Consider the following 26,548-nt stretch of genomic DNA (forward strand, 5'->3'; position numbering starts at 1 on the left):
ATGCATTTGCATTGATGATACATGTCTATTACAATATATAGAAAATGACTTTGGCACATTTATTTCCGGTTTCCTTCACTGCGGAATTTGAACCTTTTAATGGGTAAAAAAAAAAAACCACGTGGTGTAAATTTAAATAACAATACCGTTAGAAGGGGTGTAATTGAATTGTTGTTCTCTTCGAATGAATTGATGATATCAACAATTGAATTGATGGGAGCTTCAATTCAAATGAAGAAAGGAATGATTCAGTGAATACACATATCATTTCAAATTATGTGCACAATAATTGAATTATTGCTAATAAATCAATTAGGGAAAGGGGTGAAATAAGTTATACCCGCTGCCCAATCCCATTAACTTATTAGTGAAAAATATTGTTTAGATAAATAAAAAAATAATTATTGTTCTCTTCAACTGACTCACTAATATTATTTATTCAGTTGATGCGCGCAATGATTATCTTAGAGAGAACTACGTGTATGTATCTTCAATTCAACATAAAACAATTGAATAAATGATCTATATAATTGAATTGTTGCTCTCTTGCTTCAATTCCTTAAACAAATTTTTTTTAGATAATTAAAGATATCTTCAACTGAATTAAATAGACAGCTGTGTCTGCATTCTCTTTGCAAGAAAGATAACTCTGTATACCAGTTGTTTTTATGTCGATAGTACGGGTAGCAGTCTTCAGGTTAAGGGGGGGGGGGGGTAAATAAACTACTAAACTCAACTTTTATGACAGTTGTTTCTGACGACAGTGAGAATTCTAGAAATAAGTTAGTAACACTACATGTACAATTTTTGTAACGCTATGTCCGCCAAAATATATTCCGCTAAAATGATTAGCATACCAATAAGCTAGAAAATCGCCAAATTTTACAATCACAGAATAAACCCTCAATACAGTAAATACCATTAAGTTCTCAATGCATAGTATGTTATACATTAGAATCCTCTTTATATTATATCTGTTTAATATGATTTTGTGGTTTAAATAATGTTCTTCAAAATTTGACAACTCAATGTAAATTAACAGCATTCATTATCATGATTTCTCAAAGTGGAAAATCAGTATACTGATGTCAAAATCCTGTCACAGAGGTGTGAAGCTCTTACTAACCTGTTGAGTATTAAAAGTAACCAGCGGAACTTTAAGCTTCCTTTGAAGTTGTATAGTATCAGAGTCAGTAATACTCCAATGCATTGAGACACAAAGCTACCCAAAAAACACGAAAGTAATTTGCATGTAATTTCTAGATATCATGTATTATGAATGTTTTTGATAATAAACAGTAATTTCTTTTATTATAGATATAAACAATGGTCATACGAAACGTGTCCTCGGCTTTTCGCTGTATGTATCAAACACAACCTCTAGATATGATGGTACTATGTGTTTTAAGGACACAAATTACACCATATACACAGTACCATACGTGTTTGTCATAGATTGCCCTGTCTATGGACGATACGTCATATATTATAATGAAAGACTTCCAGGCGTTACCTACCCAGCTGACTATTCATCTGCAGCATTCAACGAACTCTGTGAAGTGGAAGTGTATGGTAGGGAGAAGCTAGCCATTTCCAGGGATTAATCTAACCTTTGGAAAAAAATAATTTAGAATGATTATGAAAGAAGCCAATGTCAACATTTGCATAAATTCCATGTCTTTTTTACAAATTGTTTCCAGTATTGAAAGCCATTTCCACATGACCGCGCTGCAGTCGTGAATACAGATACATATACTAGTATACACATTTTGTTGGCTGCATTACGAAATAAATTAAATTATAATGTAATTTTTTTAAATCATTTTTGAAAATACATAAGAATATGAACTACAATGCTTCACACCAGCATACTTTTTTGAAGCGCTAACACGATGAAGGTCTGACCCCTTCCCCTTGAGCTTAGTAAAAAAAAAATGAAACAAATATGTAAATTTGTCTATTTTTAAGCACTTCCAGATGTAAAATATGACGTGCTAATCCCTACTATAGTTTGGATCCCCAGCAAAACATTGCATGGGGTGGAATCCACTTCCCTAAGGCAAAGTTTCTGGATCCTTATGTGTATATACAACTGCCCTCATCCTAGTGGTAGAAACATCAGCATATTATCTCAATGCAAGAACATGAAAATAATTATACTACTTTTTTATTTTTGCTCTTTCAACATGGAAATCAATTAATTTCATATCAATTGAACAGTTTTTTTAATTTTACGGATGGAAATTGCTCTTTTACATTTGTTCCAGATTCCCCCGACTCTAACCTCCGAAATTTACATTCTACTGAAATGTGCGAGGGCTCCCAAACACAATATAAAAACCTGGATAAGAGTCAGAGGAATCTCAGTAGTAGCACATAGTCCTGAAATTGTCTAGATTAATCACTGATTGCAGCACTAAGTAAATCATTATAATGTAATAAACTATGTCGATTTGAGAAGTAAGAAAAAACATGTAAAATCTAGGATGTTTTTTAAAAAAAATTTATTAGAAATATATATATTTGTATGAAAAGGTTAATTTGTGCTGATGTTTTGTTTTTATGGAAAGAAAACAAATCTATCAATTAAGAATGGATGCATGTATCTCTTTAATGCTCAATCTTTCTATGCTCTCAGCTTGCCCACCACTACAATTTTATGGAGAAAATTGTTCTTTGCCATGCCCACAGGGATGCCAAAAGGGTCTCTGCGATTCTAATGGAAATTGTTTTAGCTGTATTGAAGGGTACAAAGGCTTAAAATGTGATCAACGTGAGTATCAAATACAATGTTTTTGGAAATATTTGGGGGCATTTCCTTAACCAATAATAAAAAAAATATTCATAGTTTACTAATATTGATTTACGTACATTATGAGAGCTTCTAAATTTAATTGTGCAGTGGATAATTCTTAAATTTATGTACATATGGGTACCAAATAAACATAAATGCAAATAATTGAAGGTAGGATTATGTCTCCCCTTCTCAGAGGAACATATTCTTTTAGCGTGAATTCTTCCGCCTCTCATAGTCTAAATAGTGAACCTGTTGAAAAACGACACCAGGGATCATCTCTTAACATTAAAGTTGACCACGATCAAAATTTAACGTTAATTTTTTTTTTATCAAATCGGACGTTGAAAAGTTATCAATGTTAAATTTTGATCAGTAACGGGGGTCATCTTTTAACGGCTACTTAAATGTTGTATATATAATGTAAATGTTTAAGTTGGATTGTCAAAATAATGTCTGAGGAACAATGATCTCTCTCTCTCTCTCTCTCTCTCTCTCTCTGCAGAGAAAGAAGAGAGACCCAAGGGATCATTGTTTCCTAGACAAACGAAGTTTAATCCCAAATTTTTTTTTAACCGTCTTTTCCTTCCCTTGGAGTTGAATCTTCTCTGCGCTGTAACTTTATCAAGATAAGAATAAGGGTATTATACCGTCCATGTAAAGTAATTTTCATCTCAGTATTCAAATTCATATGCACATCAATTAAATCGTAAAAATACTTTGCTCGATGGTGAAACAGGAAAATGCAAAAGAGATGGAGAGGATGTGATTTAGGCAAATACAATCGCTCCCAAATCTAAATTAATTTTGACAATAATTATGCAAAGGAACAATAGAAAATACTATTGCAAATAAATTCGTTTCATAAATCACCTAATGCATTATGTACAAAGAGAAAAGTTATGAAATTCGTTGAAACATTACTTTTGGCATTTAAAATGTATTTATTAGCCAAAATATTCAATGTTGGCAGTGCCCCCCCCCCTCTTCTGCATTAAAATTCGCTAACACTTATGCTTTCTGGGGAAAAACGTGATGGGAGGGTGAATACTAAGTAAAAAAAAAATAAAATATCAGCATACTCTCCGACAACCGCTGAGTCTGAGTAAATTGATGTTTGACATGCAAATATAACCCCTACCACTTAACCTAAATATGGATTGTACGCCACGGAAAAGTTTGGGACATTCTTTTAATGTTGAAATATCACCCCTCCTACCTGAATGAGATAAACATTGTGTATACGTGTATTTAGGGTAATTTTTTAATGTTGAAAAATGAACCCACTACTTGTTCGAGATGTAGAGGAAACATTTTGTACACTGGGGGTCATTTTTCAACGATAAAATTTGACACAACGGAATAATCTCTAAAGCTAATTTTTAACAAGGGTAAGTATTTCACGCTTAGAAGGGTCGTTGTTTAACGGTCTGGGTCAATTTACAACGTTGAAAATTGTTCAAACATTCGTTTAAAAATGACTTCTGTGGTCGTCTAATGTAAAAGTCAAATGATATAATTTTGAGAGCATTTTTTTATCTGGCCCATAACCTTTTTTGTCTTTTGACATAGGACTTTCACATTTCAAATTTGGTATGTTGCCAAGATATATAAATTGACTATCATATGCTCACAATGCTGTTCCTTGGTTGAGGCACATATATAAGTGACTGTTATATACCGTAATTCTTAATATTTTAATTTAAAGATGAACCCTACAATGTTTTTAAAAACTGGAAAATGGAAGGGGAAACATCGGTCATAGTGTGCTTCCTAATTCATCATTTGATCATCATTGTATGTAAAACTTATTGTATGTAATTCAATTATTGCGCGCAATAATTCAATGAATGCGTGCATCAAATCAATTTCTACTCTCATCAATTGAACTGATGCATGCATCAATTGAATTATTGCAAGCATAATCGATTTGATGTACTTAGCAATTGAATTTTTTGCGGACAATAATTGATTTGATACGCGCGTCAACTGAATTATTGTGTGCAATGAAATAGGGCATCCAATCATTGAATTGATGCCCGCATCGTATAATTTATTACTCTTATCTTTTGAATTAATCCATGCATTATTTCTATTATTGCTCTCATCAATTAAATTGAAAAGCACGAATCTTAAGTTCTCGACCCTAGGAGAGTCACTAAATCATTATTTAGAAACGACAAACCAATGCAATGCTAAAAAAGTATTAAGCCTCTTAGCCAGTGAAATTTGAGGAAACAAATTATGTTGGAGAAGACTGACAAAATGGCAGGTATAATGAATTACATAGAACAGTAAAAGGTAAAGATATGAAACATCAAGGTATTGACTTTATTAGATGTCTTTCTAAATAGATGGAAATTATTTTTGACATGAAGGACATATTGTATAAAATAACTACTGTACTTAATTCAAGGGTGGTTTCATCAGAAATGTTACAAATCGCTATTAATTTTATTTTATATATAGGCAACAAGTATATCAATCATAGAATTTTACAGCATGTGATGGGAATATGTTTGGCCAGAATTGCTCCACAGCCTGTGGGCCATGTTTAGGATACACACAATGTAATCACATTAACGGGACATGTGTCAATGGATGTGAAAGAGGCTTTGGAGGCAGTAATTGTTCAGGTTCGTGATATTTAGTTTGATATAATGTATAATTATGTCTCCCCTTCCCAGAAGGGGTACATATTGTTTTAGTGTGAATTAAGGTCTTCCGTAACAACGGAAGACCTACTGATTGTGCTGGTTAAGATTATTCTTATTATTCTTTTTTTCTTCTTCTTTTTCCTAGACGCTAACTTTGAAGCTTCATATCTCGCTCATTTCTGCATGGATTTTGCTTAAATTTACAGAATAATTTTAAAATCATGTGCTACATTCCAGAAATTCCCTTCTGTTCACGAGTTATTCCCCTTTGAATGAAATTTTATGGGCTTTGGTTTCTAGACAAAGGCTCAGAGAATGTATAAGCTTGAGCAGAAAATGCATTGAAAATGAAAAGTAGGAGCATTGTAGTTATGCACATCGTTTTTTGTTTTTTGTTTTTGATTACAGCGTTCGAAATGGTGGTTGACAGGGTTAAAAAATTAGGACGCCTAAAGGAGCAAAAAATTACACATATTTTCCTTTGTATCTTTTAAACTAAACATATTTTGTTAAGACGTGTAGAACAAAAGTTGTGCAAGATGTTAAGACCTTTTTTTTATATCCCTGAAAAGGGGCTAGCCCCTTAAATTAGGGATTTGGGGATCTTCAAAGTTTTCGCTTTATATCTCAAAAGCGGTAAATATTTCGATATGGCTTTCGCTGGAAAAGTTGTTCTTTAACATCTTATTGATCTCATAAACATAATATTTTGCTCGAGTATTGTGTTATATATGGGTAAAAAGCTTGACCCGCAAACAGGTAACCGTATCATTAGGTGGGTGAAGGGGGGAAATATGTGTATAACTTAAATAAACTTGCTTTAATTGATAAATCTGACTTCATGAAATGCTAATATTCGTTTAAAATAAGGTTGTAACGTGATATATGGTTCCTTTAAAAATCATCAATCGACAACTTTCTTTTTTTATTATTTAGTAGCTTTAATATATACAATCGTTCCAAAGAAAAAAAGAGGAAAAGGTTATCTCTACTATGTTTGTTATTAAAACAAAGATATATTTAATTGAAGAAACAAACCTTCAAGCATAGAATAACTCAGTCATTAACTACATGCATCTTACATACACCGCGGGGTTTGTTTTTGTTTACAATTACATAACCGCCTCGAGGAACCATCGCGTGTGAACCAGGGCATGTACACAAAGTAAACATTGTCGTCCTAAATATAACACAGAATGTTATGTTTTTGATCATATTGGATTTTTCGAATAATTCAGTCTTTCCGGGGATGTATATACTTGTTTATAGGTCCCTGGTCTTATGTTTGATTTGTTTTAAATTCAAAACTCTAGAACATTGAGTCAGGCATCAATTTTAAAATCTGCAATTTAATATACATACATGTACAGTTCGTTTCTCAATCATGTCTAATTGAATGTGTGTTTAATATCGGAGATTCATCGCTGCTGGACTAGCGATCTGTGATTTCACACTACTTTAACTGAACACACAAGCTTTACTCAAATTCTTCGTTTTGAAAAAGAAAATGGATACATTTTACAAACATAACGAATTATTTCTGAACATGTTTTGAAATCAATAGTTTATAATCATGATTAAACCAAATCTAAACATGCGTATAGAATATTCAGAAACCCATGGCCGACCAGTCTCATTTCAAATGATTTGTTGTTTTATTGTTTAAAAACAATGACTTTGATTAAACATTAAATTTTCGAGACAGGAGGTGGGAGGGTGGGTATTAAAATTACAAAGCAAAATTACACGTTTTGGGAAATCTTTCAATGCATCTATACCTTTTGAGATCTGTGGCCGAAATAAATGTGTATAGCAAAGCCGATCCTTTGTACAGGATCTTAACGAAGCCATCCGACCCGACTTGTATAAGTACAGCCTATGCTCAAAGTTTTTTGACATAGTTTTTTGATATTTGGTATGTTGGTAAGTTTAACTTACTATCAAATGTTACTGATTGGAAGCACATATGCATAAATGCAAATGTTATGTACCGTAAGTCTTAATTTTCCACTTTAAAGAAGATCCCAAAACTATTTTAAAACAATAGAAAGTGAAAGGGAAAACATCAGTATTAGTGTGCTAAAACAATTCTTCCTAGTTTTTTTGTTGTTATTTTGAAGCCCTATAGAAATATCATTATCCTTCACTCTATAATCACTTTTCTTGTGACTGGACATTTGAACAGGGGATCTGGCAGGTCAGTTACACGAGTTATGATGGTAGATAAACAAATCAGTCGATGTAAATGATTTCTGTCTCTCCATCATCACCTTTGTTATGATATAATATCTTGAGGAATTTTCAGCATAGAGCTTTCATGCATTTTACGATTCAAAGGTAGTTCACCATTATTAAAGGAAGAAGTTTTTTAAGTCATAAGGTCAAATATATTGACTATTTTTCCCGCGAATGTTGTTTTTCATTGGATGAGGGTGTAATATTTGTTAATTCGAAGTTATCTAAAGTAGACATGTTCATCTCGGAAATACTAATATTACTCACAAACTCTTAAAAATACATTAATTATGTTCCTCATTGTCCATGCTAATTGATTTTAGGTCTGATAATGTCATGGTGTTTTACTGTTAATATAAATACACAATAGTATATTGAAAGGGCTATGGGCGAAAAACGAGTTGAGATAACTGCGAAATAGCAAAAATCAAATTGATGTAGGTGTGCAGACCTTTCATCTGAGAAGAAATTGTTAATGAATTGTCTTCACTAAGTACAAAAATCTCCACATTTAACAATTATTTATCAAGAAATTTTATGACATATTGATGATGAACCAGTAGAAAATGTTTATTGATATTCCGATAAATTGTAAAAACATTTCTTGTTTATGATTGAAGATCACAGGCTGCATGCTATTTACTGCATTGAATGATTTCCCTTCTTCCCACTTTGTACAGCTTGTCCTGAAGGATTTTATGGTGACAACTGCCAGGAGACCTGTAATCATGATTGTGGTGTTCCTGGACGATGTGACAGAGTGACAGGAGAATGTGAGGGTGGTTGTCAGCCAGGGTGGAAGGGCCTGAAATGTGATGAACGTAAGCAATATGAAATCATTAAAAATCATACTTTAGTCTATCATGAAGTGTCGTATTGGTCTGAAATATATGTCATTGATCAATTCTTATTGACCCTGCCTGCTTCCTTAGATATTTAAAGATGAATCTTTTAATATTAAAATCCCGCATTAGACATATGAAAACATAAGTACGTACCATCTATCCTTCTGTGTTTAGTAAACCAGAAGTGATAAAAGAATTAGATAGGTTACATGAGGAATATGTTTTGGTTCCAGCTGACAAAGCTAGTAACAACATTGTCTTTGTTTGTAAGGCTCATTATTACAACTGTATTTTAAACGAATTTGGCATTAATTCCACTTTTGGTAATCGTACTTCTACTCCAACTGCCCTTTCAAAAGCTGAAATTCTTCAAAACCATCCTTCAGTTTTAGACACATTTAATAACTCAGTCAATGGGTCGAATGAATATGAGTTACCGTACCTATGTACGGGATTCCTAAACTACATAAAAACCCTTACAAACAATGCTACATTGCTGGATCCAGTAAGTTCTCTACCAAGCCCCCTATCTTTGCTCATCACGAAAATATTAACAGCTGTGAAGGAGAAACTTCAATCTTACTGTGCGACTACATATGCCAGAAGTGGTGTTAATCAAATGTGGATTCTAAACCATTCTAAAGAACTTTTAGTATACTTGAAATCGCAGAATTTTTTCCCAAATCAATAACATTAAAACCCATGACTTTTCAACTCTATACACAACCATTCCTCACGATAAATTAAAGAGTAGACTTTTTGACATCATGGACAGTTGCTTCTTCAGCAAAAATGGAAAACGGAAATATTCTTATCTAGTGATAATCATTCAAAAACTTACTTTGTTAAACACCACTCTGATTCCACACAAAAATACTCTGAAGTTGAAATAAAAATATGCTAGAGTTCCTCATTGACAATATCTTCGTGGTCTTTGGTGATCAGGTCTTCCAACAGTCTGTTGGAATTCCCATGGGCACTAATTGTGCTCCTTTTTTAGCTGACCTGTTTCTATATTCATATAAAGCAGAATTTATTCAAAAACTTCTACGTGAGAAGAACAAATCTCTAGCTATGACCTTCAATTCGACTTTTTGATATATCGATGACGTTTGGTCTATTAACAATATTAACTTTCATTCATATCTCGATTTGATATAAATATGTGAGCTCGAAATAAAGGACATCACAGAGTCGTCCGCTTCTGCTTCATACTTAGATATTTTATTGAAAGTAGACATTAACGGCAAATTGACAACTCGACAGTATGACAAACGGGAGGATTTCAGCTTCTCCATCGTCAATTTCCCATACTTATGTAGCAATATTCCATTATCACCTGCATATGGTGTTTATCTCAACTGATTCGATATGCAAGAGCTTGTTCTGTGTATAGTCAGTTTTTAAATCGAGGTAAGCTACTGACAAACAAGTTGATGATACAGGGGTTTCAACAGTCTCGATCGAAGTCAGCATTTCGCAAATTCTATGGTCGTTATAGTGATCTAATTCGTCAATACAACCTATCATTGGGTCAAATGCTGTCTGACGTGTTTCATACCGATTGTTAAGCCGTTCTTGACACACTGATTTTGATTGCGGATAACTCCTTTTACTTTATCAGGATATAGGACTCACGGCGGGTGTGACCGGTTGACAGGGGATGCTTACTCCTCCTAGGCACTTGATCCCACCTCTGGTGTGTCCAAGGGTCCATGTTTGCCCAACTATCTATCTTGTATTGCTTGTAGGAGTTATGAGATTGATCACTGTTCGTTATCTTCACCTTTCATAGGCCTATTATGTTCAAGTTACTTGATGGATTTATTCATTGTATCTTGTTTAACGTCCCTCTCGAGAAGTTTTCACTCATATTGAGATAAGTGTTATAGGTCGGTATTACCGATATGTTATACTAAAAAAGCTCCAGAAATAGTATCATAAACGACGCCCTGTTTCAGGGTTTAGGCATGTTCGTCTACTTCATGATAATGCTCTATCATATACATCTGAGCTTCTGAAGCAATTTTTGAAGTCGGAGAAGGTTACCGTCTTCCCACATCCACCATACTCCCCAGATCTAGCCCCATTTCCCAAAACTTTAAAAGTTCTTATCTGGTCGTCGTTAGAAGTCCCGACAAGCCTTTGGCTTAGCCATTGATCAGTCAGTGCCTCAGAGGTCTACCTAAATCAGCGTACCGTGACGCATTTCAGAAATGGATTCAGAGTTTGGAATTATGTATTTCAAACCGCGGAGAATACTTTGAAGGGATGTAATTTTCATTTCATTATTTGTGTCGAATGCTTTTGAGATATCGTACAATACACATTACATATCGAACAGCCCTCGTAGGTCTGTCGCGGCTGGGATTCGAGCCTCGGCCTTCCGCATGCGAGGCAAACGCTCTAACCTCTAGACCATCGCCGCGGTTTAAAGTTACTTGAATCATATTCTGAAATATTAATTTGACTCATTAACAATTAGAACTACATGTATATAGTAATGATTAACAATTTGATAAAAAAAAAAAATAGAATAGAAAAAAGGCACGATGAAACAAAGTAGGGTCAGGAAATCAATTTGTTCATCAACAATTTGTATGGATGGACTTTATGCCCAAACACATGGATCTCATGTATCGTATTCTTTGTTAGCTACATTTATTTATGTTAACTAAATAAAAGGATTATTTATCACATAAGGAAGTTAGCTCCTGGGCTTTTGAGCACAACTGGGCAGGATGCTACATATATACATGTATTATTACTACAGTGACTTGATCCGAAGAGTCGGATCACGTCGAGTTGACAGGAGCGGATCATCAGATCACACGAGACGCGAAACGTCGAGATTGATCTGATGATCCGCGCCTGACAACGAGACGTGATCCAACTCTTCGGATCAAGTTACTGTAGTAATGATAAATTTATTTTGTTATATACCCAACAATGTACCGTTCTTTGATACTGTGGATTTCAGAGCGTGTGATCCGGTTTTCCGGGTCATCACAGTGTTTTTTTCATTCCGTATCGGTATCCTCTGAAACTGATGCCGTCAAAATGCATCAACGCAACGTTATTTGTGGAAAATATTGACCGCGTCACAAAACAAAACTGCGTACACAAAACATAATTTCATGGTATGCCTGTGTTTTTGATAATTTGGATTACATTTATCATCTTATAAATGTGGATTTAAAATGCAGAAGGGGTATATTATAAATTTATCAACACTATAGTAACTTAATCCGAAGAGTTGGATCATGTCGAGTTGACAGGCGCAGATCATCAGATCAAACTCGACGCTTTGCGTCTCGTGTGATCTGATGATCCACTCCTGTCAACGCGACGTGATCCGACTCTTCGGATCAAGTTACTGTAGTAATAATAATAATAATAATATATATATATATATATATATATATATATATATATATATATACCCTTATGCATTTTAAACCCACATTTATAAGATAATAAATGTAATCCAAATTAGTCTAGTCAATCTAGCTCAAAAATGAGCAAAACCTCAAACTAATTGCAACAGAAATGAAAGGACCAGAGCCACAAAGTACTAAAATTGGCCCTTTCACCAAAATAAATGAGACTTTCACAGTTGATGCTCTAGGATTTATAGGTCATAGAACAATTTATTTTATAACAATATCTTTTCTAGTTTTCGTTTTACAGTCGTTTAAACTTTGTGTTGTTTTTGAACAGAAAAACTATATAACGTCATGATGTTGACGTTATGAGAATCACAGTGTAATACACAAATAATGGACGCATAGGTTAATATATATTTTTTAGGCTTATTCTGATTGTAAATCACAACTGTTAAAATACTAGGAACTTGTATATTTTCTATCACGATGTTTAAATTTGTGATATATTGCCCCCCCCCCCCTTCCCACTACATAACACTACAATTTTTTCCCCCACTGTATTGGACATAATTGAAAAATCGTGATCAAAAATTAAAATTCCTTGCAGTGAAAGGACCACAGCAAATAGTATTGTTTTACCGTCTATCTCAAAGACGAGTTTATATTTTCAAATTGCATATATCTATTTGTATCAACTTCCATTAAAATTGATATAATTGAGGATAAAAAAAGAGAGACAACTGTATAATTTTGGTTAAACTGGAGTTATTATAGTAACTAATTACAAAAATGGATTTTTAAAACTATTTTTAAAAAAATAAAACACGGTGGACCTTGAAAATTGTCGGCACTTCTGAAGTCTTAATTTTCTGAGGGAGGTAGACATTGAAGTCCACGGAGATCTGACATCTGTGCCTCCTTTGTGCCATCGTGCACCTTTGTGTGGTAAAAAAAAATACTAAGCGAAATATTAGTGGGTGAAAATTAAAACGTATAAAACGACGACCTGTATATATTCATATCATTTAATGATATATATTATTGTAAATTTAAAATAGTAATTTAATTTTTAAAAATGTACCTTCACTGTCTATCTTTAAAGAATTACCATACTGATTTGATAACTTACTTAAATTGTTTACATGTTGGGGTTTGCTATTCGAAACAATTCATCTTAATTACCCTTAACTTATGACGTCCGTTCTGTATTAACTTTCCACGTTTATATGTTTGAAGCAGATATAGAGTGGACAGTGTCGTTAAATGAATTTTAAGTATCTCTAAGTAGAAACCTCAACATGTTTGTAAATCGGGATTATTTCTTGTATATAGATATATCAAGATATTGATATATATCCGTATGCAGACTTCCCCGCAGACGTTCACACCTTTATGAAACGCCCAAATTCTCGACATCCCGTACACAAACACGTGTACGTGTTAGTCGCACATTGTTTCACAACACGAGCAGAACGAGTTCAACAAGAGAAGGATCATTTGACTTTGAAAATGAACAAACGAATATCACATGGTATAAATTGGCATTGATTTCAATTTGTTAAATAGCATGAATTATATCAGCTCAAAGAAATGTGGACCATAAAATGACAAGTAAAAGCATTGGTTTATTTGTGCGATTATTTTAAAAGATTGACATTTATATTAGTGCACCACATGCATTTTAATGTATAATTTGTATTGTAATTAAGAATATTAGATGATTTAGATACGCTGTCTACATGTTTACAGGTAGTGTAGAAATATCAAAAAGTGTACAGTTGACAACGCGATTGAAATAAGAATGCGGACAAATTTTTTTTTATTCAGTGACTCACGAACTTACCCGTCTTCTGAATGAAAGTTATAGAACATACTATTTTTTTTTATATCAGTTATAACACCCGAAAACGGGGGCAAAAATCATCTTCGCTTGCCATGGGTTTTGGGTCGATTCTGCTCTTCGTGGGCTGAACACATTTTGCTATCGAAGATGGAAATTTTCTTTAAAATGCCTAGATTGTCCGCTTGCATAAACATGTATTACGGTGGTAAAAAAAAGTCTAGTAAATCCAATGAAGTTGTAGTAATATAGATTTTATATTTATTTCATTTTTGACTGAGATGGCGTTAGATAGCTAGGCACGTAACATCGGTTTAAAAAAGGGAGGGGGGGGGGCAGTCCTAACTCGCGCCAGCCGAATAATTTAACATGGAAAAAAGAGAAATTAAATATATCAGAATGAAGTGGAATGGTTAATTAATAAGAATAATATTGTACATTTAAGATTTGATTACACTTCCCGTACCTGTATACAATTACTGGTGCTCTCTCTCTCTCTCTCTCTCTCTCTCTCTCTCTCTCTCTCTCTCTCTCTCTCTCCCCTCTCTCTCTCTCTCTCTCTCTCTCTCTCTCTCTCTCTCAGTTATAGATTCAGTGCTGTTGTATAGCGTGTATGAAGAGAAGCAACTAAAATGCAAATCGTCAAATAATGTTGTCTATATATATTTGTGTGTGAACTAATTGCATTTGAAACCGATATTTTAAAACATTCTTACAGTAGACTTGGATGGGTCCATGTGGCGATCTATCCACTGCACACTTAAAGAAATTGAATTTGGGAGGGGGATTGGGACAGTTTGAGTGGATGAAAACCACCACCGCCACCACACACATGTACACAATTTAAGGTTTTGAAGATTGGACAATTTAAAGTAATTCCATCCTCCTGTGATGTCATCAGATTTTGCAAAATCAATGATTTATTTACATTTATGCGTGATAGGAACATAAATTTTGTTGGAGTCTTTTCCGATAGTTATTGTAAAAAATCTTGTTAAAAATAAACTATTTTAAAAGTCTAAGTTATAGATGAATAATCAATGATACGTTTTAAAATATTGAATCCAAGGGCAATAAATCTGTTTCTATTGATTTCTTTATCAAGTCTATTATGCGATAGATTTCCTTTATTTTTACAGACATTTTGTATATTTTTGTGAAGATACAGTTTCATGAAATTGTTATGAATGCTACTATATCGTCATAACCAGTTTGTATGAAATTTTGATAACGCTGTTTAAGGAAAATTGCAATTTTCTGACGGTGATATATCATTCTGTTTATGTACGTCTCGCATCTTAAAAGTGTGATGACCTATGTATTTTATTTGATAATTTGTTAGTTTTAACTTTAATGAATGGAAATAAATACATTTTTCAAACTTGTATCAGATAAAACTGGGAGTATGGAGTTACCTTAAGCACAATTTCCTGTTGCTATTGTAGGCTGGATTATTAAATTAAGATATATTTATTGGCACAACACATGTCCAGTTTATTAATTGGCAAAACATATATAATATAGCATTCAGTCCGTCTGTCATAATTTAATTTTACTTGTATCACGCAATTTGATTTGTTGAGCACGCTGAAAAAAATATTTGTTTATATTGTTTAAATGTAACTTGGCATTGGGACACACCTCCTTGACAACCAAGACGACACTATTTTTCCTTTTCTAATTTTACATTGGACAATGGAACACTGATACGTTGATAGGCCTTCGAACTAGGCCATGAAATTGAAAATCAACGGAATCAAACATGCACAATTTATAAATGCTGTACTGTCTTACCCCCCACCCCCCCACCCCACCCCCAAACAAAAAACAAAACGCACAGTCTTTGTTTACAAGTAAAGTTACATAAAAATGGAAAATAAAAAACTCATGACATGTACAACGATATCATATGTGAAATCAAAACAAAACCAGTATATCGAGTATTTTCATATGGGGGTTACTTGATCCGCCTATCGAAGCATAAAATGCGTCATGAATATCTTACAACTGATGACGTCATGTCTCATCGATAACATGTGGATCGCTATCTATGAATTGCTTACTGTCGGATTTAACTGGCGGCAATGCTGCATGCTATGGTAAGTCATGTTGTAGTTTAAATCTGTTATTTTGAGTTCCTTTTTGCCTGACCAGGTCATGCTAATATTCAGCCCGAAACTTGGATGTACTGTAAATCAAAGAAGGACTTGCTCCCAATGTACGTAAAGTTAGGTTAAATAAAACAGTTATTTCGAATGTTGACAGTCTAAAGCTGCGTAGTAACACTTTTGTAAAATAAATAGAGCAAAAATTATTCGATATGATATCAGTACCATACAAGAATACTTGCGTGAAGCCTGAATATTTTCCGATATCCCAAAGTGAAAGAAGACGCCGCGCCATGTTCATTTCAGTCACTAGGCCTAACAGTTTCGGTAACTGTCGTTTCGTTCAATGATAATGTTTATGATAATAATGTAAAACTACCAAAATTGTACACAGTTTTTAAGCAACGATGCAATGAAGATGTATTGTGAACGACTTTAAAAGATGAAAACAACTAGGTATTGAAAATGAACATCTATAGTAAAAGGGCAAAACAAGCTGCAACCGAAAACTATTATTAGGTGAGGGAATTTCCCTTGCTTTAAAAATAAACACCGAACTAAAATGACCCATGTACATATACATGATACGAAATAAAAAACGCACTTTCCTTCTCCATGAGATACTTAAACCAGCCATATATTCTGTAAAATTCAAGTTTACCACCACCAGCGCATTATAACCGTAATATTTTTCAGCAATCCGGAATATCGTTTTTTGAAAAATAAAAATAGTGCTCCTAGCTCGCCCTAAAATATTTTTGCATTTATGGTCAATTGAAAAAGTGTATATTATAAAAATACTTTAAATATTTTGGGCGAGATGAAACCAGTATGGCAAAACCTTTACAAAATAACCAGTTTTTGGTGAAAAATGACAAAAATACGGTACCATATCCGGTTCTAGTATGTATACAGCTTTAGTTGTGCTCCAATTTTTAAAATCTAACATGTTTTTTTAAACCCCGGATTCTGATAAATATTTATAACACCAATACTCGTATTCAACATTTACTTTCATTTTTATATATTTTAAGGGCCATATTTTGGGGTTTGTGAATCAGGTTCTTTTGATTATTCATGCAAGAAAACACTTGCAAACAACATATTAAAAATCGATTTTTGTATTTCCATGGGAAAATTGGAATTTTGGGGTAAAATGATGTGTTTTTTCATGAAAATCGCTAAAAACTGGAAATTGAAGATCATGTCCATTTTATGTAATATACAGTAAAAATGAGTTTCATATCTCAAATTTCAACCTGGAAATGTTCGATTAAATTTTTTTTTACAGCAGAATATATTCTTTCCTTGACCGTAATTTTTGGGTAAAATCTTGCTTTTTTGAATATAATTGTTAAAGATTGAAATTTTAAGAACAAAACCCACATTTTGTCATACCTTTGAGTCTACCAATAAAAAATTGAAGTTAGGATTTATTTTAAAAACTGCCCAACAAGTAAGATATATAGATTATTGGCAATATATATGAAAAATATCATTTTAGGTAGGAAAACCTACCTTTTTCTAAAACAAAAATAGTGAAAAACTGGAAATTATAGCCGTATTTGATGTTTAGTTCTATCCAAATTATTGTGCAATTAATACCGAGAATTTCAGAAGTAATCTGTTTTAAAAACAATGGACACATAGAATTAAAAGCAAAATGAATCAGGCACGCTGCATCGTAAAAAAAAAATGGGGGGGGGGGGGTGTGTGAAGATAATTTCACAATATTGCCTGAAAATTGATAAGTAAATTTTAATCCAAAAGTTATAAAAATCCTTGATGGTGTGTGTGTGTGGTGGTGGTGGTGGTGGTGGTGGTGGTGGGGGGGGGGGCTGGCTAAGGTTGTTCTCTCAGTTCAATTTTACACTTCCACTGTGTACAGTTCACGACAATGCTATTTAAAAAAAAAAAAAAAAGAGGACGGAGGGCAACCAATCTGTCTAAAAATCGACCTCTGTACGTAAATATTTATCAACTTTTCATGTAATGATAAAAGGTGTAGAGCCATTATTGCTACGTGCCTGATAATTATCACCCTTACTAACGTTATTGTTATTTAAATTTACACCACGTGGGTTTTTTGACCCATTAAAAGGTTAGAGGTGAGGTCAAATTCCGCAGTGAAGGAAACCGGAAATAAATCTGCCAAAGTTATAGTCATTTTCTATATACTGTAATAGACATGTATCATCAATGCAAATTAGAAAATTCAATTAAGTACTGTCATACCAGCGATGATTGTGAAATAGTGAAAAGCTCAGGAAGTTAAAGTCATTAAAAGATTTAGATTGTAGTTTAACTGATATTTAGTCTTATTGTCGTGTCATGAGGGGGGAGGGTCTTTTCTTCTTTTGTTCGGGGTGGGGAGGGGGGGGGGGGGCAACGGTAATAATTCCATTGTTTATAACATATGCAAATAAAGAAATTGGGGAGACTGCTTTCTTCCATTTTTCATTTATAGTGGTATTTAGGGTAAAGACAGAACTGCAAACATATATGCATGTATTCATGGAGAATTTGTATAAAAATTTTATCTTTGGTAGTAAGTTTTTAACACCCCCTCCACCCTCCGAATTAAGAAATCATGAATTTTTTCGAACTTAGGAGAAAAGTTCCCCCTCACCGATTTAGGATTTTGTAGAGTGGGCAAGTCACAGGACAAAACAATTTTTTTTTCTCTTGTCAAGGATTTTTAACGAATTGGTGAAGAAAATGTGCGATTCCTCCCTTATAGTATAATTGCGACTCATATAAACTGCACAAAATCATATATCACATTATAAGTTAATCATCAACGTCACAGAAAAAATGAAATTGATGTTATTGTTAGATTCTATTACTACACTTCTATAGCATGTTATTTTTAGATTTATTCCTCTTTTAAAGATGTCTCATAAATTTTATAAGATATCTTATTAAACTTACAAGATATCTTCTTAAGTTTATGAAATATATTAATTGTATCCTTTATAATTGGATATCTGATAAAAGATGATAAAATGTTATATATTTTATAAGTTATCTTCTAAAACATATATCTTATGTCTTTTAAGATATCTCAAACTTAATAAGATATTTTATAAGATATCTCAAAAACGAAATTTTATAAGACATCTTGTTAACTTTATAATGTAAAACTTATACGGTACCAATTTTGATGCACCAGATGCGCATTTCGACAAATAATGTCTCTTCAGTGATGCTCAACCGAAATGTTTGAAATCCGAAATAACTATGAAGTTTTAGATCTAAATATAGCCAAAAACAGCGTGCCAAACAAGTGGAGCCAAATTCGTCCAAGGATAAGAGCTATGCATGAGGGAGATAATCCTTAATTTTGAAATGAATTTCTAAATTTTATAACAGCAATTAAATATACATCCGTATTTTCAAGCTAGTAACGAAGTACTTAGCTACTGGGCTGTAGAGACCCTCGGGGACTAACAGTCCACCAGCAGAGGCCTCGACCCAGGGGTCATAATGTAAAACTTATACGGTACCAATTTTGATGCACCAGATAATGTATCATATGAATTTACTTTTATAAGATATATATCATAAAACATATAAGATATCTTGCATGTATATTATAAGATATATCAAAGTTTGAGCTATATTTTTTTAAAAATTGTTTATGAGATATCTTATAAGATATGTAAGATAACTTATAAAGCTTGTGAGAAATCTTATAAAACATTTAAGATATTTTATGTTTTATAAGATATCTGTTAAACATTATATCATTTGATATACAAGATATCTTATAAAGCTTAGTAGATATCTTTCATAATTTATAATATATATCTTAAATATTTTATAAACTATATATTATATGAGATATATATCTTATAAGATTTATTAGATATCTTATCAGAAATAGAAGATATTTCATAAATTATATATGAAATCCTTAAAGGAATACCCGGTAGATTGTATAAATATGGCGTGCCATACACTTCACTTAGGAAGAAGCTAGATTAGCAGGATTTATACAATTATATGAATATATACATATTTTCTATATATCTTAAGAAATATCTGTGAAAAGCCTAATATGCATTTTCATAAATTTAAAACTTAACGTACTAATTTTACTCTTTATGCTAAAGCAATTCATCAGCAAATGTGAATTATTACTACGGCTATACGTGCTCTGCAATGCATGCAAGCAGGTAGTTATAGTTATACAGTATCAAAGTTGGTTAAGAAGTACTATGTACAAGTTACTACTCATAAATGGAAATTCAATGGTTGAAAATTTTCCACATTTATTGAAATATACATAGTTTTCTTATCTATATGTATTGATCAGAAAGTAAGACAATGTTACACCACTGTATCTGCAAAAGTTTTTTTTTAAGTCTTAAATATTAAAGAAAATAAACTTTTAGAGTGGAACATTTTTACAATATGTCTATATACACATAAAATCAGATGCTGAAATTTTATGAAATTTAATTCAATATCAGTATACATGTATATACATACATTTCAAAGTTATAACAATTTCTTAAAAATTGTTGGAAGTTATTTTTATAACTTTAGTCTGTGACATGCACTTTAGAGCATCCCAGATTACAGGATTTGAAGGTAGATCCTTAATGTAAACTGATGAATTCATTTAGGAATGTGCACTGCACACCAGCTATTTCCTCAAAATGAATCTCTGATAGAAAAAAAAATTCACAATGATCAATATAAGCTATCTAAATTTTATTTTCCAGTATGAAATATGAATACTGATTGATTGTCTTAATTACTCCTTCTAGATATCTATTCTGTTTCAATTTAGTATCAATAGCATTAAAAACAAGAGGCCCATGGACCACATTGCTCACATGAGTTACCTTGGCCCATATTTAAAGATTGTTCTTGTATATTTGCATGTAAAGCTTTTATCCTTATTGTGGCCCCAACTTACCCCCGTAACTATGATTATTACAAAATTGAATCTGCACTATGTCAAGAATCTTTCATGTGAATGTAAATTTCGTTGCCCCAATGGCTTCTTGAGAAAAAGATTTTCCTTATATATTTGTATGTTAAACTTTGATCCCCTGTTGTGGCCACACCCTTCCCCTGGGGGGGGGGGGCATAATTTTAACAAACTTAAATCTGCACTATGTCAGCAAGCTTTGACATAAATGTAAAACCTTCTGGCCCATTGATTCTTTAAAAAAAAAAAATCAAAAGATTCTCCTTATATATTTGTGTGTGAAATTTTGATCCCCTATTGTGGCCCCATCCTACCCCTGGGAGCTATGATTTTAACAAATTTGAATCTGCACTATGTCAGGGAGCTTTCATGTAAATATAAACTTTTGTCTTACTTTCTGGTCCATTGGTTCTTGAGAAGATGTTATATTTTCCCTATATATTTGTAAGTAAAACTTCGATCCCCAATTGTTGCCCCATCCTACCCCCGGGGGCCATGGTGTTATCAAACTTGAATCTGCACTATGTCAGGAAGCTTTCTTGTAAATTTGTGCTTTCCTGGCCCAGTGGTTCTTGAGAAGAAGATTTTTAAAAGATTTTCCCTATACCTTTGCATGTAAAACTTTGATCCCCTATTGTGGCCCCATCCTATCCCTAGGGGTCATGATTTTAATAAACCTGAATCTACACTATGCCAGGAAGCTTGCTTGTAAATTTCAGCTCTTCTGGCCCTGTGGTTCTTGAGAAGACTTTTAATGAACCCACCCTATTTTGTGATTATCTCCCCTGTGAAGGGTGGCAAGTTAGGCTGAAATTAACACTATGGTTCTGGAGAAGAAGTTAAAAAGGTTGTACAAATGGACTGATGACAGCAAAAAGTGATCAGAATTGCTCTTTCAAGCTTTCAGCTCATGTGAGCTAAAATCAATTTGGAATTTTTCTTTGCTATGTGATTTATCTCTACCTACACTGCATATACACTATGCCTATTTTACCAGAAAGAAAAATTTTAATTATAACTTTATAATTACATATATATTTTATGATTTTTTTTCAAAATAAATATTTAATATAATGAACATTTTATAGAAGAGAAACAAAAATACCATAATCACAATTTGAAACTAAAGATTGTTTATTAGGAAATACAAATGTCTCCCTGAGCTCCCCGAATTGGAAGTTCTTCAAATGAAACTACCCCTTATTGTACTGTTTGGTATTGAGGAGAAAGCATGAACAGAAGCATATAAGCATTTATGAACTCCGATAAGCCATATAGAAGTGTTCACAAATTATTTTATACCCTCCACCCCTAAGATTTTAAGAAAACAATTGGATCTTCCTATCCCTACAATATATGTCAATCTGCAAATGGCATTGAAGTATTGTGAAAAGTTTAAGTCTAACTCTGATAATCCATATCAGAGGAGAGCATTCACAAGCTATTTAAACATCTTCCACCCCTCTTAGATCCACTATAACTTTTAGGAAAATAATTGGATCCTCCCGTCCCAACAATATGCACATCTCCATATGGCATTGAAGCATTGTACAAAGTCTAGCGGATAAGCCATATACGGTAGGAGGAGAAGCGTTCACAAGAATTTGTGACAGACAGATGGACAGACAGAAAATACAAAAACAATGTCTCGATCCGCCTGGAAGAGGGGAGACATAATAAACTAACTGTAACATCATGCTTCAAAATACTAACGATTTATACTAAGACACTGAATACTTACAATTTACACATGGAAGACACAGTACTATTTGATGGGAAGCAATTAAAACATGGCTTCTAAAAGGAAAAAAATCATGCACTTATTTAGTATGTAACAAAAAATGTAATATTATGAAATTATACGATTTGTCAGTAATTAAGATTCAGTATTCCATGAAACAGTGTGTGTCATCTGCAAGTGTACTATATACTCAACCAAGACAGGCAAAGTGATAGCATAAGCAATAATGTATCTCTTCATGAAAATATTGTATAATTATTAGCTTAATTCTTATAATCTTAAATTTTTTGACATATCTGATGAAAGTTTTGAGGTAGAAATTGTGTTTGTGCCTTTGTATGCATGTACATAATTTGTAAATGTAGTTGTACCCCTAAGTAGATTTTACATAATAAAACACTGAACACATATACATGTACTTCATAAGTTCTGTTACATGTACATATACAACCATGCATAAAAAGATGTTTAAATACTATAACGATTTTTTAAGAAACAAAATTATCTGCATGCAGTGTATAGCTTGGTTAAAAATTTAAGGACAGATAAAATGATCTCGCTTTGTAGACAGAATAATATCCTTTAAAATCTTGAAAACATAATCATTACATTCAATTATAGGAAGATGTGATACCTTGACAAATCTAGGATTCCTTTGAGGATCTCAAAATACATTTGTTCAAAGGGTGGTGAATCACTCAAAGTCCCCAGAAAGTACACTGAAAGCAGACACATGCACAAATATGTATTATGATTTGAAATTTAGGCTAAAAATGTAAATTGCTGTGTAAGTCAAAATAATGGTAAGAGAAAAAGAATCCCACTTCTCTATGATACACTTCCTAGTATTGAGGTGTACCGAAGACGAGTCGAATATACCAGTCTAATTTCAATTCAGATTGGAACATATAATTCGTAACTTTTTTCTTTAACTGTAAACAATTAAGTTTTAATATTCTGATCACAATCTCCATTTAAACAAATTGTGTCTTATTGAACTTATTTTAACTTGTCAATGAAACTTTTAGATTTAATTTGATTAAAATTCCTTAATATAGATAAAATTGAATTACAGATGTCAAGTCCCCCAAACAATGTTTCTTCAATGATCTCTTCAACAATATACGTTTATTTTAAAAACTAAGGGTAGTGTGTTTAATTTTTGGTCAGAAACACAATATTTTATTTGATGCCTTAATTTATGCTTTTAAATTTTCAAAACTCCATTAACATGCAATATAATAAATATTTTGATCAGTTACAATTGTATTTAATTCACAATTTTTTTTTTTTTTTTTTACAATTTAAGGCAATTTAGTTAAATATATAGCACAAACTAAAACATGTAAAATAATTAACATTGCACAGTCAGCTTTTCATTAAAGGGAGCTTATAATTACAAAATTCTTTACTTTAGGTTAAATAATACTCAGTGCACACTATGATCCTAACTTGGCCAAACTTGAAAAAAAAAATCCATGTAATATGATCATGCAAAATAATTTCTTCTCCTAAATTTCTAGAAGAGCTTCTGGATGATCACAGCTCAATTTTGATTTCTGAGACTTATAACTGTTTAATTATGTTGCGAAATGTAATACTAAATATGAAACAGCAAAGGTTTCTTACAGACAAAATATAGTTGATGTATATTAAAACAATAGTTAATTACAGTGTAGTGCAATGTAATCCTAATTGTGATTCAATTATTTGATTTAAGATTTTAAATTTTTGTACAGATTGTCCTCTAACATACAGATACATGACTAATCTAAATATGAAAAGGATTATTGATATTATTACATGTGTGTTTCTGTAATTATAAGTTTGTAATTGGAATAAGTAAATCTAAATTAATTAAAAAGATCAGAAATGCATGTAGGTATTTCATTCATAAAAGGAGAATGGTTTTTTTTTTAGAAATGACTTATGAAAATATAATGTACTGCTTATAATGTATCAATAAAGGAAAAAGTTATGATGTATATCCATGTATATATTGTCCCGTCACATTAATATATGTGTTAATGATTAATATATATCATAAATGCTTGCATAAATAAACATTAGTAATACATGTGTGTGGTTACAGAAACTCAGAGCTATAAACTGCCAATCTGTAAATGAGTATGAGACCTGCACCACTCGGGAATTTTAAATGTTTTCTACTATGATTTTATATAAATCAAAGACTGCGATATTTTGCTACATATAAGAAGATTGATGCATGATCTGATAAAAAAATTTAATTAATGCATTGTCCACTGGTGTCTAATATGCACATTCTTTACCAGATTTAATATACATGTTATAAATGACAATTACAACCCTGAATTAGATACAGGGAGGATCCTGTTAAATATAATGCACTGTCTCCTGATGTCCTTTGCAGTTTTGTGATCAACTTTTAAAATTATCACTGGTACATTATATACTTTGGCAATGGTTACTATATATATACATGTATGCATCTAGTCATGTTCTAATTTCCATTTATTGTTACTTTCCCTCCACTTAAAAACAATCCATAATTGGTCACCTTTGAGCGTACATACATGTAGTGTATGAAAAGGGTGCTATATAAATATGGTATTATTATTATTAAATCATATCATATAAGGAAAAGTTGGAATTTTTCATTTACATATGTACCAAATGATAATCATACAAATACATGTCATATACTTTTCATTCATTCTAATTTTTTTAGGTGTGCTGCATGCATCAATGAGTTTAATTATCAAAATCTTTACATATCAAAAAATTATGAATGGGTAGTATACACACCCCCTGGTCACCACAATCAATCAATAAAATTTACTTTCTTCATAAAATAAATTCACTTTATCTATACTGCTAGATTAGGAAAATGATTATGTTTCCATCAAAGAAATATTAAGTTTAGAAATTTTAAGATACTTGCAATGCATCTTTCTTTGCTTGTAACATGTACATTCACAGATACATACATGTATATACCTCAAACATGAAACAGACTATAATATTTTCTGCGTGGAAATGGTAAATTGTATGCAACATTTCAGTGTTTGATAAATTGAACACAATCCCTATGCAACATTAAAATTTAATTATGGCATTTGAAATAGAAAGATGTCCTCTCAATATTTTTTTTTCACGATAATCAAGACTTCTTTCAAAGTTGGCCTAGGTCCAAATCTAAGGACGATAACTCTTTCTTACCATTTCTTTATTAGCTGATGGCATTAGGAAAATAATGCATTGATACGTAGATCTATATATTGCAAAAACAAATAAAGCACACTATACCATAATTTCTAATTGATACTTACATTAACACTGGAATTCCTTAAAGCACATCCATATCCGGTAGAAAATTCACCGGGTCTCAGGTAGCTCGCGTTGGAGTCTCGGAGCAGCGAGATTATATTTCATTCGATAGTCTTTGATTTTACGCTCTACTTAACACCGATAAAGAATATGTTCCGAACACGTTAGTAGGGGTGATTATATAAGTGATCATTTGAGTAATTGCAGTACAGTTCAGTCCATGGTTTTACATGTACAACGACTAGTGTCACAATTTGCCTTGCATTTACAGCGAAAATTTTAGTTTTAACGGATACAAGAATTGCTGAAAGCAGTGATAAGCCCCAGTTCGAAGGATCCAAATTAAGCATTTCTTTAGTCCACTCTATGACTTAAAAAAATTCTTGCAGTGCTCCTCTTCTGCAGCTGTAGTTAGTAGTTATTGGCAACGACTGAACTTATAAAAATGATATTGTGTTAGACAATACTTCACAAAGCAAATCTCCTATAAGTGTCTCTATGGTATTCCATCGTACAAAGTCGATATGACATCGACACCAGAATATATCTTTTTCTCTATAAAATCCTCATATAGGAAGGTGAAGATAACGAACAGTGATCCATCTCGTAACTCCTATAAGCAATACAAAATAGAGAGGTGGGCAAACACGGACCCCTGGATATACCAGAAGTGGGATCAGGATCAGGATCT

The 26,548-nt window shown here is 32.6% G+C and overlaps 1 protein-coding gene and 1 long non-coding RNA gene across 2 annotated transcripts in view; one reads left to right on the forward strand and one right to left on the reverse strand.

Moving 5' to 3' along the window:
- Window positions 1–26,548, forward strand: part of LOC125676543 (multiple epidermal growth factor-like domains protein 10) — a 114,903-nt gene that overhangs the window by 17,665 nt on the left and 70,690 nt on the right. The window contains exons 4-7 of the mRNA XM_056160870.1: window positions 1,318–1,572; window positions 2,639–2,773; window positions 5,296–5,430; window positions 8,367–8,507. Of these exons, the coding sequence (XP_056016845.1) occupies window positions 1,318–1,572; window positions 2,639–2,773; window positions 5,296–5,430; window positions 8,367–8,507 (666 nt within the window). The remainder of the gene's footprint in view (window positions 1–1,317; window positions 1,573–2,638; window positions 2,774–5,295; window positions 5,431–8,366; window positions 8,508–26,548) is intronic.
- LOC130053366 (uncharacterized) lies at window positions 20,397–26,031 on the reverse strand. Its single transcript, XR_008801928.1, has 3 exons — window positions 25,860–26,031; window positions 23,183–23,267; window positions 20,397–20,537 (listed from the first exon to the last, which is right to left on the reverse strand). It is a non-coding gene; the product is annotated as an uncharacterized LOC130053366 (long non-coding RNA).

This window comes from Ostrea edulis, chromosome 3, assembly GCF_947568905.1.
Source record: "Ostrea edulis chromosome 3, xbOstEdul1.1, whole genome shotgun sequence".
Taxonomy (NCBI): domain Eukaryota; kingdom Metazoa; phylum Mollusca; class Bivalvia; order Ostreida; family Ostreidae; genus Ostrea; species Ostrea edulis.